The 15,480-nt window shown below is 30.6% G+C and overlaps 1 protein-coding gene across 8 annotated transcripts in view; it reads left to right on the top strand.

Moving 5' to 3' along the window:
• LOC139491560 (uncharacterized) overlaps window positions 1-15,480 on the top strand; it is a 168,038-nt gene that overhangs the window by 92,756 nt on the left and 59,802 nt on the right. For 6 of the 8 annotated variants that reach the window (XM_071279311.1, XM_071279313.1, XM_071279315.1 and 3 more), the window contains 12 exons: window positions 108-236; window positions 1,598-1,726; window positions 4,156-4,284; window positions 5,942-6,070; window positions 7,237-7,365; window positions 7,757-7,885; window positions 8,308-8,436; window positions 9,189-9,317; window positions 10,317-10,445; window positions 11,056-11,184; window positions 11,855-11,986; window positions 14,950-15,078. In XM_071279311.1, the coding sequence (XP_071135412.1) occupies window positions 108-236; window positions 1,598-1,726; window positions 4,156-4,284; window positions 5,942-6,070; window positions 7,237-7,365; window positions 7,757-7,885; window positions 8,308-8,436; window positions 9,189-9,317; window positions 10,317-10,445; window positions 11,056-11,184; window positions 11,855-11,986; window positions 14,950-15,078 (1,551 nt within the window). The remainder of the gene's footprint in view (window positions 1-107; window positions 237-1,597; window positions 1,727-4,155; window positions 4,285-5,941; window positions 6,071-7,236; window positions 7,366-7,756; window positions 7,886-8,307; window positions 8,437-9,188; window positions 9,318-10,316; window positions 10,446-11,055; window positions 11,185-11,854; window positions 11,987-14,949; window positions 15,079-15,480) is intronic. The other 2 variants (XM_071279314.1, XM_071279316.1) reach the window with 2 other exon arrangements.

The following is a 15,480-nucleotide window of genomic DNA, read 5'->3' as shown; positions in this document are numbered from 1 at the left end:
ATTTTGCAATGATGAAAATATTCTTATCTTAATGATAAAGATCGTTAAATATCCGAGAGCAGATGAAACATCAACCATCCAAATCATGATTGCTTTTTTTCTTACAGTTAATAGATACAAAGAACCTTGTGCAACAGCCGTAACGAGTTGTTACTCTCCTCTTAGTTGTGAATCTGGTTTATGTGAATGTCACACAAATCATTACTACAAGACAGATCATAATACCTGCAATGCTTGTAGGTATTTATTATTATTCCATCAGTTAAATAGATTATAGTGTACCTTACTGCTACTCTAGGATTGGGACTAAACTGCATTTGCCTAGTTCGTTGGTTCGTTTATACAGGTAAACACTTATTTTATTCCCATTTTTTGTGAACATAATGAGCTTCTCATTAGTCTGTATAGTAAATTGAATATGACTTTCACTATTTTATTTCCGTATATGAAGAAATAACATTAAAAATATGGTGCACACTAATTAAGTTTTTTCAAATGTTATTTCGGATAGACAACAATATATGTCATTCCATTTAATATGATTTTAAATTTCATTTTTTAACAAAAATTTGAACACAAATATATGACGACACGGTCATTTGTCATAACTATGTCTATGTGCTGATAGTCAAAACACTATAAGCCACTCTGAAGACGTGATACATCCAAAATTGAATTATTGAAACATATCATTACTGATATCTAACAAATTTTGATCATGTTAACACCGAAAAAAAATATAATTTGACGAAAAACTAATACTTTAGTATTGCTTTTTCAGATAATGGTTAAAAGTTTCATTAGTATTCCTGCTTGTTTTGATTCGCTTTGGTGTTCTGTTCAAGTCTTTCATTACAAACTGTTGTTTATTTAGCTCCTCAAATGTTCATGTTTATATACATCCTTGGTTTTGAGCGTTCCTGATGAAAGTAAATCCAATAAAGCGCTTAAGAATACATTTGTAGGAGGCATGGAACTTATAACGTTTTGCTTTTAACTTGTAAGAAATTTACATTTAACTATAGACGAGAAAGCTAAATTTCAGTGACCTGTTTTGTTCATTATGGCAAACAACTTATTTCTCCACACTCAACAGTACCACTAATGATGTTCCAAATTGTTAGTCATACTATGTAGTGAGGAATTGTAAAAAGTGTCCCCTTTTTCTAACTGTTGATGTTTTTCTATGATTAAAGATTAGAATGACAAAGCGTGCAACATTAGGTCATTTGTCTGCTATTATGTTTTTTAATCTTCACCTCAAAAAAGTGAACGCTGTATCACTGCATACTCTTACCTCGGAAAACTATCATGCATTTTCAATATATAAACATAATACGCAATCACAACTCATTTAACATGTTATAACTTACAGCTTACTTAAAACCATCAGAAATTGTTTTCTACAAAATTCCACCCATGCAAGATTCAAATTGATATCAAGTAATTGAGGGTTGATTTGTTCATTCTGTAAAAGTACTTTTTGAGGATATTATCAATATTGCCAAAAGTCAATATGTTTTTATATATTTGACACAGTTATCAAAAACTAAATGAAATACCACAAAATTTAACCATCATTGTTTTTTTCTTACAGTTGGAAGATACAAAGAAACTTGTTCGACAGCAGTTAGCAGTTGCTTCACTCCTCTTAGTTGTAAATCTGGTTTATGTGAATGTGAACCAAATTATTTCTACAACTCGGATGATAATACATGTAACACGTGTAAGTATTTATTATTGAAGTTAAACGAATGGAGTATAGATAGTATTCCTTATTAAGGCAAACAAATTAATTTATCGAAAAGAGTCAATTCCTTAAACAATTATGTTAATGCTGTTAAAAAGCTATACAAGGGCAAAGTTATATAAATTTTTCAGGTATATATAAAAATATTACACATGTGGTCTTAGTCGTATATAATATTTCGAATTGTTGGCCTAGAATGCATTGAATATTTTGGTCTTATTGACATTAAATTGAGCAACAAATTAAATTTTATTTTAACTCGCATACTAAATTTAACTCGAAATTCAACCATCTTGTAGCATTGTATATTTAATTGCCTTACTTCAAAAGGCGACATACATTATACTATTTTCAGACTATCTATGGTTTAGTTTTTATGCATCATAACTTTTATCAGGCAGTTTAATACACTTTTTATATCACGAAACTGATTTAAACAGATTGGTAATGCTTTATTGCTTTGATCTAGATGTATAACAAAATGTTGCTCCTTTTCTAAATAGAAAAAACATTTGTAAATTTACATGTATTGAAGTAATATGGCTTTTCATTGAATTGTTTAAGAAAGTTTTGTTGAAGGTATAATAATACTACACTACGATTGTGGCCATACTGCATTTACAGTGTCCATCTGTTCATCTATATGGGTCAAACACGTATTTTCGTCACACTATCCTGGAATACTAATGAGATTTTTAGTTGTTCATCTTATTGAAACATATCATTACTGCTACTGGCAAATCTTATGAACATCGGTAAAATATAAATTAATAAATTGATAACACTTAATGCGTTTTGACATAACGGTTAAAAAACGTCATTATCATTCCTTCTTCGTTTTAAAAACAGACATTGCAAATCGTATTATTTGTGATTCACAAAGGCATTAAAAGAAAATCTTTTACTAAGTTTAGTTAAGTGTTTTACAAAACAAGTATAGCAGAGGGGGCTATATAACATTCATCTATTAGTATTTCGTCCATTTTGTTTCACACTATTTCGTATGACTTCTGACTTCAACAGATGGATGTTGTAAATTGTAGTCATAACATGTTTGCGCTTTTATAAAAGTGTATGACACAAAGTACCTATTTTCCATACGAGAAATAGAAAGCCTAGTATTACATTGCGTATAATTTCAGGTTTTTAGTCTGCACTTATTTTTTTAATTTGAATATATTCAGAAAACAAAAGTGCATACTGTATCACAGCATATACATAGCACAGGAAAATATTATGCATATTGATTGGTTACATGGGATACACAATTTAATTTCATTAATAGAAATTACATCGTTAAAACCATCTTAACATGTTTTTATTATGCCCCATTTTATACCCCATTTATGGGCATTATGTTTTCTGTTCGTTCGTCTGTTCGCCCGTTCGTCCGTCCTTCTGTCCCGCCTCAGGTTAAATTTTTGGTCAAGGAAGTGTTTGATGAAGTTGAAGCCCTATCAACTTGAAACTTAGTATTCATGTTCCTTATGATATGATCTTTCTTATTTAAGAGTGTTGATCCCAATTCCACGGTCCACTGAACATAAAAGAAAAGTGCGATTGGGGCATCCCTGTACTATGGACGCATTCTTTTTTTAATACAATTTTAAATTTATGCAAGGTTTCACCAATATCAAGTAATTTAGGGTTCGTTGGTTAATTTCGTTGCAGTGAAAAGTAAAATCACAAAAATACTGAACTCAGAGAAAAATCAATTCGGAAAGTCCATAATCACATGGCAAAATCAAATAACAAAATGCATCAAAAACGAATGGACAAGATCTGTCATATTCCTGACTTGGTACAGGCATTTTCAAATGTAGAAAATGGTGTATTGAACCTGGTTTTATAGCTAGCTAAACCTCTCACTTATATGACACCAAATTCCATTATATTGTCACGGATGCGTGATCAAAACAAACAGACACAATAGGTAAAAATGTCAAAAATAGGGGTACAGCAGTCAACATTATGTTATCATCTTAATCACTATAAAAACAGCAAATGCAACGAAGAAGCACAAAAAGGCATACATCAAATTTACATCCTCATTTTGATCATATTATACGATTTTATTTGTCTATGTAAAATGCACCCATCAAGGAAGGAGGGTTTTCAGTACTGGTGTAAAATTGCGCGTTTGAAATTCGCACAAGTAGACATGAAATAATTTTGTCATTCAAAGTATGACGGGATGCATAAATACAATCACGCAAAATAGATATAACAAAAACTGACTTAACAGTTAAAGTGATAATGATAAATAAAATAATAGTGTGATTTATTCAATGCTTTTCAATTTGGCACCAGTGAAAAGGTTCTCATGTTATTGACAAATTTTCTTTATTATTTAAAACTAAATATAAACATCAAAATATTTAATCATAACTGTTTTTTTCTTACAGTTGGAAGCTACAAAGAACCTTGTTCGGCAGTCGTAACTAGTTGTTACTCTCCCCTCAGTTGTGAATCTGGTTTATGTGAATGTGAAACAAATCATTACTACAAAGCAGATTATAATACTTGCAACGCATGTAGGTGTTTACTATTAAAGTAGGATGAATGAATCATAACAAGATTCGTTACTTTTGAAAAAAAACCAATCAAGCGAAATATTTGATTTCCTTTATCAATTTTGTTAGTTCTGTTATAAAAGGTACAAGGAGTATAGATTTATCGAGCATTCAGGTTGGTAAAAAAACGAAGCTGGTGAGTTGTTACACATGTCATATTAAAACAGACGGCCTAATCGTATTGATAACTTCACTTTAGATTTAATCATCTTCTAGTGCTGATTAAATAGTTGAAACATTTTCAGACGTTCTATAGTTTATTTCGATTGCAAGAAGTAAAAAAATCTGTCAACAATAGAGAAAATACTTTAGTATGATTAAAATAACATGACTTATCTGGCAATTATATAATTTTAGCATCGACAAAATATGAGTTTATAGATTTATATATAGATTCCACAACTGCAACAAGTGTATAACGAATATTTCTCCACACGTGTATTACGATATTTCTCCACTCTCAACAGTTAAATTTGAATATTTAAAGCGCGAGGCTTGCCGAGCCTTTTAAATAATTAAAACTTAACTGTTGAGAGTGGAGAAATATCGTAAAACACCACTTACAGTGGTGGAATCTGCTTCTCTCATGATTTTTATCCTTCCTATTTAAAGATTTGAGGAACGTTGTGTACTTTTGATGTGACGTAATCAGGCATGGTCGCCTTTTATCGTGACGTCACAATAAGAACATTCAGGAGAAAACAAGAAACAATTAAATTTCAACCAATCATTTGCCGAGAAGAGATTTTACAATATTGAGGAGAAATGTTTTTCTCACACCGGTCAGGAAATGTGAAAATAGCACAAAAATTAGAGTAAAAACTTTATTGATTTTGATCTCAGTGGTAAAAAATGTCAATGTTAGTTCTTCATTTTAGTAAAATGTTTTTGCAAATCAAGTTTTATGTATAAAACAACTGCTGTAAAATTTGGTCTATGCTGCATTTAATACGTTCGTCCATTTTTTCAAATAGGACAACACATATTTTTATCATAATTTTCTAGTGAACCTAATGATCTTTCTTTGTGGTCTGTATAATATATTGAAAGGTGTCATTACTGTTGTCTTACAAATTAAGATATTGTCAGCATCGGAAAAATAGTTTTTGATAAATTAATGATACTGCGTTTTGACCAAATGGTTGAAACATGCAACTATATTTCGTACTTTTTTGCAAATTAACATTGATTGACTGAATAGTGATAGTAGTAATCCTGCGCGATTTTTTTAACTTCCATATTCAAACTTTCTTTGCCCTACGACTTATAGTAAGCTTTGCACAACAAGGCGTTAGATTTTAAATCTTTAGGCTGCATTTAGTGTTTTTTTTTATCTTTAGAAAACAACAGAGCAATGAGTTTTACTGCATATTCAAAACACGTTAAACTGGCATGGATAATGTGGGGTAAAACATGATACGCAATTAAAATTAAGTAGATTTTACCTTCATTCAAACCCTCATTAAACGCTTAAAAAAATTGTTACAGTGATTTTTCTAAGGATTATCAATTTTACAATACTTTGTAAATTCTTTATATTAATATTCAAAAAGATTGTAAATTATCCGAAACTAAATGAAACATCAAAAAATAAAATCATGATTGCTTTTTCTTTCAGTTGGGAGATACAAGGAACATTGTTCGGCATCAGTAACCAGTTGTTATTCTCCCCTTAGTTGTGAATCTGGTTTATGTGAATGTAAAACAAATCATTACTACAAAGCAGATTCTAATACCTGCAACACATGTAAGTGTAAAACATTAGCAAAAAACAATCATCTAGCGAAATATCGCGATATATGAATTATATTTATTAAAATTAGTATGTGTGTTGTTATTCATAAGTTATATCAATACAATCTAAGTCAATTTCAACTTGCAAAGTATTAAAACATTTCACTGTTTTACTCGTAACACATGTATTTCTCATTCCAAACCTAAAGACAAATTGAAAGAGTTGACCAAGTATTGTTTAAAAAAAGGATGGTCAACGTAGAAATAGTTGCCTTATCTAAAAGAGGGATAAATCGTACTTTGTACAAAATCATTTTGATTCTTACAAATTCTCTAAAGCTGACATTATCAAGATGCTTGGTGTATTGATTGACAACATATTTGTTAGTTTTAAGGACAAGTTTTTCAACAAAATGCATGCATGTCGGCATTTTCATAAGAATTAACGTTGCACCTCTTCTTGGCGACTTGTGTCGTTATTCATATTAGGGTGACTTCATACAGGAACCTCATAGGAAGAAAGAAAATAAGTTAGCAGTATCCTTAAATTTAACCGTTTTATAGATCTATTCACTCCCTAAAAGACTTCAAATTTGTTGACTATGTTAAACATCTATCCAATTCAAACTTGAGATATTGGATACACCAGATACAGTTAATTAAGTCTGCCTTAAATCTTACTTTATCACTAAAAATTGAGAATGAGTGCCGCTTGCTTCCAAACCTTGCGACACAATGGATGAATTCAGCATTCCAATCTGAACTTTCCTTTCTTTCTAGCTTAATATTCTCTATCATCAAGTTTTCGTTGATAGAGGGATGCTTTTACACAAAGAGTTCTAAGTGGTAAAGTTGAATTCAGTTCTTCGTTAATTTGACTAACGCTATCACGATTTTGTTAATCGTTATCCAATATCCGTTTTACGGATAATACCGGACACGATCTTATTGTTGTGATTACAATACCGATGCCCTTTTCTCGAATGTGAACCAACCGAATTAGACTTTCACACTTGTTGGACAGGCGCGAAACTCCATTATATTGACAATAATGTGAGAATAAAACAAATAGACATAATAGGTAAAAATGTCAAAATTAGGGATACAGCAAGTAACATTGTGTTATAAATTATGCAAATTGAATCAAACAGATAATTATGATTATTCTTTTTCGTACAGTTGGTAGTTACGCAGAATCTTGCTCGGCAGCAGTAACCAGTTGTAACTCTCCACTTATTTGTGCTTCTGGTTTATGTGAATGTGAAACAAATCATTACTACAAAGCAGATCTCAATACCTGCAATACATGTAAGTGTTTACTTTTTAAATAAAAAAATGGAGAATGACAAAATACAGTCTGCTTACAAAACTTCTGAATTACTTTTCAGTACATACTAATAAAAGAAGGAAAAAGGTACTATTATTCATATTACGTGTTAAAAGCGGGATACCGAATTAAAATTCATTTAAACTTACCTAAGACCGTCATCAAATAACTGTTCTATAAAATTTAACGAATGCAAGTTTCTAAAAAAGATCAAGTAGCGTAGTGGTGTAATAAATTTTGTAATAGTGATTTTTTTTATTATCAATTTTGGCAATAGTGAATATTTTCTACCCTTACTGACAAAAAATATAGTAAATTATCCAAAAATTAATGTAACAGCAAACACTAAAATCCTGATTTCTTTTCATACAGTTGGAAGATACAAAGAACCTTGTTCGACAGCAGTTACCAGTTGTTACTCGCCTCTCAGTTGTAAATCTGGTTTATGTGAATGTGAAACAAATAATTTCTACAAGACAGATGATAATACCTGCAACACATGTAGGCGTTTATTATTATAGTGAAAATAATGAAGTAGGATAAAATTTATGTCGCCAAAAATATGAATCAGGCAAAAAAGCTTAAAACATGGAAATATTTGAACATATTGAATCTAGAATAATTTTGAATTCACGAAAATTGGGGAGAAAAAAAAATGTGCAAACTGTATCATTACATGCATATTACCCGGTAAACTAGAGATATACAATCAAATTGATAAGAGTTTACCTACATTTAGGCTGTCATGAATGCCTTTTCTGCATGAATTTAAGCAATGTAAGTTTCAAGTTAATACTAAGTTACTGAGATTTTTTTTAAAAGTGATATATTGAAAGATTTCAATTTTGAAAACTGTGAAAATTCCAATAATACGAAACTACAACTAACGCAAATAATAAAATTATGATTGCATATTTTAACAGTTGGAAGATACAAAGAAGCTTGTTCGACAGCAGTGAACAGTTGTTACTCTCCCCTTATTTGTGCCTCGGGTTTATGTGAATGTGAAACAAATAATTATTACAATGCAGATTCTAATACCTGCAATACATGTAAGTGTTTGTTATTCTTTATATTGAAACATAATTTTACATTTATCTACTATATTTAGATATGTTTGACGTTGAACAAATGTTGTTTATTAATTGAAAATACTTAATTTGTTTTGAAGTTACTGGTTATAATATCTCATTATCATTGTGACTTATCATTAGAAACAGACGTCTGTAAACAAACATGTTTTATTTACCAAGGCTTAATATTGAATGTGCTTCAACATTTAGTAAACTTAATACTACAATCACTGGTGGGAGTGTATTGCAATCACCAATTTGGTTCAATTTTGCCTTTTAATTATTTTTGTCCGACTAATTAGCTCCCTATATGATCAGCAGATTGATTCTATATTGATGAGTTGTAACATGTGCACTCTTTTTAACTGCCTTTTTAACATATAGTATGTTAAATACCATTATACGTTCAATTGCAGGATATTTGTCTGCACTTGTGTTGTTTTTAAATCAGAAAAAAACAACGATAACGTACACGGCATCATTGCCTTCACATAGCAAGGGACAGGTAATGCATACTGTGAATAAATCGGGAAGTACATTTAAAGTTTTTAACAGCTTACCTACATGATGAAGGCAATCAAAAGCTTTTTTTACAACAATTTCATCACTGCAAGATTAATAAATATTGATAAACTGATGGTTCGTTTATTTATTTTATAACAATGTTTGATTGAAGGGTTTTCTATTTAGGCAACATCAAATAAATAATTTATGTTTGATTTTTCTTACAGTTGGAAGATACAAAGAAACTTGTTTGACAACAGTTACCAGTTGTTTCTCACCCCTTGGTTGTGATTCTGGCTTATGTGAATGCGAAACAAATTATTACTACAACGCAGATTACAATACCTGCAACCCATGTAGGTGTTTATTATTGAAGTTGGAAGAATGAATTATGACAAACGCCATCATTAAGTCGGAGAGCTATCTTTTTTAAAAATCTACTTTCCTTTTTGAATTATTTTAATTTTGTTTTAATAAAAAAAAAACTATTGTATAATATAGTGATGCTATTCCCCAAATTGAAATATTTCGGAGTTACTTTTTTTGTCCGTTCGTTTATATCATGAATAAAGGCCCTCATTTATTTTCGTCATACTTTTTTGTGAACATAATAAGCATCATATTGCTTTTTATTCATGAATTTGTATACATGCGTTCACCCTTATACTGCAAAAACAAACAACCCATCTTTTTGTACCCCTATGATAAAAAGTTGGGCGAAATATACTAGACACACATTTAACTAGATATAACGAAAATAAACTGACATCGCATGGGCTAAAAAGAAAACGTCAACTTACAAACAATAGTGCACAAAGCACAACATAAAATACGAGGTGCTCTGCAAGGTTAATCAACACCTGCTTTACATGCGTCAGTCGTCTTGTTGTTCATATTAGCACAACTACAGTAAGATTAAGATTATGCCTAGAGTGACAACGTTTGCAAATTTATGTTTTTTTTTATAATCTGATACAAAAAAGACAAGAAGCCAAAATTCTAGAAGATTGTTTCTAATGGAAAGTATAAACAGATATCAAGCTGCTGGTGGTTCTTTTATAAATTTATTAAAGTAACTGATTGAGTCATTGTAAGTTAAGCGATGGTCAAAATTTTCTATATTAATTGACCAATATTGGAGAGCATCCAAAAACTGATCACTATCAAACAATTAAATCATTGTTCGAATAGTTATCAAAGTAAAGTGCTTTTTTATTTATTTATGTGTGATTAATTAAAGGGATTGTTATCTTTGGCAATGTCTAAAATGTTTTAATTGTTTTTAACATGGATTGTACAGCATTTAAATATACTTGCAGAACCAAACAATAACTTTATGTTTAATCTTCTTACAGTTGGAAGATACAAAGAACATTGTTCGATGTCAGAAACTAGTTGTTACTCTCCCCTTAGTTGTGCTTCTGGTCTTTGTGAATGTAAACCAAATCATTTCTACAAGACAGATCATAATACCTGCAACACATGTAAGTGACTATTACAAGTTTTGAAATAATTAATTGTCCTAAAAATTTACTATTTGAAAAAAAAACGGAATTCTATTTTACAAAATGGAAAATGAAAAAAATCATTTTTTTTCTTTGTGTGCTTGTTTACTCCACTCACTCGCAAAATTGTAGCTTGTGCTTCATACTTAACTATATTACCTCGTTATATGTAGCAATATCGATAATGTATACGTTTTTCGTTGAAATATCGCATTGTAAGGGACGACATCAAAAGTTCAATGAAGGATAAAAAACTTAATTCAAATAGTTTTTTCACTGACCCCCCTACCCCCCTATTAACTTAATTTGGGGAAAATTGATTGACCAATATGGATATATGTAAAAATCAATGTCGGATAACCAAATCTTGCAGCAGTTCAACCCCCCACCCCCAAACTATTTGAATAAAGTTTTTTATATTACATTGATCTTTTGATGTCGTCCCTAAATGTGTATGTATTGATTCACTTGTTATTTGTTATAAAATGTAAAGGATGGTTTCGTATATAATGATACTACTCTATGTGAGTTTGACTATATTGGTTTTACGTTCAAAAATAAAATAAAAATGATTTTTATATTCCTACAGTTGGGAGATACACAGAACCCTGTTCGACAGATGTAACAAGTTGTTTCTCTCCCCTTATTTGTGCTTCTGGTGTATGTGGATGTGAAACAAATCATTACTATAATGAAGATGATAATACCTGTAACATAAGTAGGTTTTAATGGTTGAAGTATGACAAAACAAAATGTTGGTCAGACAAACAAATATAGCGAGAATACTCCTTTCCTTTTGAAATTACAAAATAGATCATGGAAATGGGGACGTGTAAATGAAACAACAACCTGACCAAATAGTTGAAAAAAACAGCCTATCTTTTATAATGTTACCACAACTGTTTAAAGGGTAAAGTTTGTCAACTAGTAAATTTAGTTAATAAAATCATGTGTATTTTTGTCTATTCGTAATATTTTGACATGCCTACAATGCTGTTAATATTTTAGTCTTTTTGAATTCTACCAAAATATGTGTTACTTGCATCAATAGCTTAGATTTACACATACATGATTGTTGCTTATATTTGAAAATTAATTAAAAGGCTTCAAACTAAAGCGTTTCCAGAAATTCTGTACTTAATTTTAAATGCAAATAGTTTAAAATATTTCAGCAATAAAAAAAACTTAGTTAAGAACATTTAGTATATTGAATTACATTGTTAATTTTGAAATAAGTAATGTTTTGATATCCGTCATTTTAGTGAAACTATATTAAAATCATCTTCTTTTGAAATGTGACTCAAAGTTAAGTTGTAACATTCTTAAGACCATTATATAATTGTTTTTTGCAATGTGATAAAATAATAGTGTTATATGTTTATTCATAGATGAAATAGATAGAGAGACATGCTCAACAGTGGACCCCTGTTCCAATAATATGGTTTGTGTTTCTGGTTTATGTGATTGTGAATATCCTGAAACGCAGTATATAGATCCAAATGATAACAGTTGTAAAGCAAGTAGGTATTCAATTCAAACACAGGTAAAAAGCATATGAAAAAGATTATATGTATAGAATAAGGTATTTTATATTTTAAGGTGTGAAAGACCTTCAGTATATAGCAGTACAACCTAAGAAGAATTTTCTAAGAAATACGAGTTGCTTAATCTGAAAATTGCTCCATGCATTTGTTACTCTGGAAAAATTCATTTCTTTTACCTTTTTTTTCATACCAAAATATCAATTCAAAATTTGCAACCTGATTTGCTCATTATTAAAAATTATTTTTATAGCTATGCTTATATTATCCCTTTTCTTCAAACGGACTAGGAAACATGTTCATTTGTTCACAATAGCAATAGCCAAGAATAGGGAAATAAAAAAAAGAAGAGATAGCCAAATGTCCATAAAACATTACACAAGTCATGAAAAATTACAAAACATATATTTGGCAACTTGTTGCACGTAATGTGTAAGTAGTTTTAGTGTTAATAGAGCACGGCTGGTAATCTACACACGCAGAACATTTGGTTCTGCAATGAAAACCGTGAGAGGATTTTCCGGTTGTGCTTGAGTGGAATAATTGTCACCGCTTCAAAAGGTATGTACATTTCTAAATCTCAATTTTCTTATTCAACTGATCAAAATATTGAAAATCAGAGAATGCTATGCTGTGGTGAATACTTTAACGAAGAAATACATGTATCATTTACTGTTTTACGTAGAGTTGAACTCTTACAAAATCAGTTGCCCCACGAGAAATCGCTTAAAAAAGTGACATTTCCATTTTGAAATGGTTCTATTTACAGACCTACAAGTTCAAATTAAGTTTTTTTAGGGCAATGGGTATGAATGTTGTTTTTGGCGGCGTGTACGCTGTCCGGTGTTGATAGACGTCTTAATAATTCCAAAAACTTAATTTTTTCATTAAGTCATGCGTGAGGGGATCGGTTCTAATTGAGGACATCGTGAATGCGTGAGGGGAAGTAAAGAATTTTTTTTTAATCTTTGGCTCTGTGACTTTTGTTGACTCAATAAATGTGATCAATGCTGATTAAAAATTATCACAGATTTGTCCTTATACTTTAACAGATGTAAACTGATCACTTATTCAATGAAATCAAACTATTTAACATTGTTTGCTCAAATTCAGAAAATGCCATTATTCAAAGGTAAAAGGAAAAGAGGACTAAAATTGACTCTCTACAAAAAGCCATGGAGATAAAAGTTATCCCCGCCCTCGAAGCGAACTAAACCCTGTGGGAGTTGTCCTGTCGTCAAATATAGTACGTCACAGAGATCACCACATATATTAAAGAAAAGTATATCGCCGATCAAAACTTCAACACCTATATATATTAGACGTAATCTGTTCACCCAAAATCACGAAATTTTCGAAACAAAAAGGGCAGATATACCATGTATACATAATTTATTATTCACGAACATCGATGTAAGCCAAGATAATCTCGAGGAAGACCATAAGAAAGAGCATGTATTAGACAACGAAGAAGACATAGAAGAAGTCACAGAAGAAGACCACGTAGTAGACCACGAGAAAGACCACATGGAAGACATTGAGGAAGAACATAAAGTTTTTCAAAGTGCTTTAGATAAACTCTCAGACGAAGGGAAAAGGGAAAGATTTTTATTTTTTTTTCATTAGTGGACGTTTTCCTTTAAAACAACATTGTATTCGACCTGTTTTTGGACATTGTTGAGTGGTTTGAAAAGGACGAATCAAGACGAATGAGATACTCCCCAACATATCTGCAGTATTTTTGGTTATCGTTGACAACAATTTTTGTTTTTATTCTTCGTGAAACATATTATTAAACCCTAGGTTCCAACAATTTATTTCAATATCAATCTCAGTGATTTTTTTAGCACACATAATGTGTTTTTTATTGAACAATGTAGCCTTATTTAGGTAAGTTTCAACGACTTATAGCTTGAAATTAATTTAAAAAGATCTGAGACTGATTTGTACTTCCCCTCACGCATTCACGATGTCCTCAATCAGAACCGATCCCCTCACGCATGAATTAATGAAAAAATGTAGTTTTTGGAATAATTAAGACGTCTGACAATCCCGGACAGCGTACACGCCGTCAAAAACAACATTCATACCCATTGCCCTAAAAAAAACTAAATTTGAACTTGTAGGTCTGTAAATAGAACCATTTCAAAATTGAAATGTCACTTTTTTAGGCAATTTCTCGTGAGGCAACTGTTTTTGTAAGAGTTCAACTCTACGTACAACAGTAAATGATATATGTATTTCTTCGTTAAAGTATTCACCACAGCATAGCATTCTCTGATTTTCAATATTTTGATCAGTTGAATAAGAAAATTGAGATTTAGAAATGTACATACCTTTTGAAGCGGTGACAATTACTCCACTCAAGCACAACCGGAAAATCCTCTCACGGTTTTCATTGCAGAACCAAATGTTCTGCGTGTGTAGATTACCAGCCGTGTAGAGATTACTTTGGCGATACTTTTTTTATGAAACGCATAATTCTACTAATTACCATAAACAAACAAAGTAAATATTGTATAACCCAAGCACTTAACCTTCCATATTTGGTCTTATTTTTTAACTTTAAGGATTTAAAAAATATTTATTTACAGTTCTGGTATGATTTTTTTTTATTTATCTATATTTCATATGGTTATAATATATTTTGATTTATGGTCGAATTCAATATTTGATACTGTTAGAGAAACAGGTATATTAGAGCAAATAATTTGAATCAGAGGTGATTAACATGTTGCATGGTAATTTAATCAGTTTTAGCAATGCAAGGTTCAAGTAATCAAGTTAATGATCAAAATGATGACTTTTTTTAATGCATGTGTTTCAAAAAGGCTATTAACTTGGGTATGGTTCACATATTCTAATCAAATTGACTAAGCTTATACATTTTTCAAAAAATAATGCTTTATCAAACATTTTAATTATGATTGCTTTTACTACAGTTGGAAGATACGAAGAACCATGTTCGACTGCAGCAAAGAGTTGTTACTCTCCTCTTAAATGTGCATCTGGTCTATGTAAATGTGAAACAACTCAATACTACAAAGGAGATGATTATACATGTAACACACGTAGGTTTTCATTAGTAATGTTGACTAATTTCGCCGCATTATTTTGAAATCAAATATTGTTAACTTGCAAGTGTAAATAATTTTTTTTTAACCAAGACAGTAAAAATCTAAAGATCACATGAGTATTTTTTTTTTGGATTTTTCTCATTTCATATTTTATTCTAATCATTAAAATTAATCAAAAGTATTTAAGTTTTCAATGAATGAGCTTCATCAGTCTTAATATCCCGCTCCATGGGAAAATAATTAAAATCCAATGAATATAAGTACCTGCATATGGAAAGAGTTTAAATGATTAAGATTGTAAGATTTTTCACTGATGTTTTTTTCAGGCACATTACAATAATGTTGAAAGTGGAGTTAAACACCAATCTGTCTATCAATCTATCTATTTCAAGTCCG

This window comes from Mytilus edulis, chromosome 10 (assembly GCF_963676685.1).
Source record: "Mytilus edulis chromosome 10, xbMytEdul2.2, whole genome shotgun sequence".
Taxonomy (NCBI): domain Eukaryota; kingdom Metazoa; phylum Mollusca; class Bivalvia; order Mytilida; family Mytilidae; genus Mytilus; species Mytilus edulis.
Note: the sequence above shows the minus strand (reverse complement) of the source record. Positions and strands in the feature narration are given on the sequence as shown.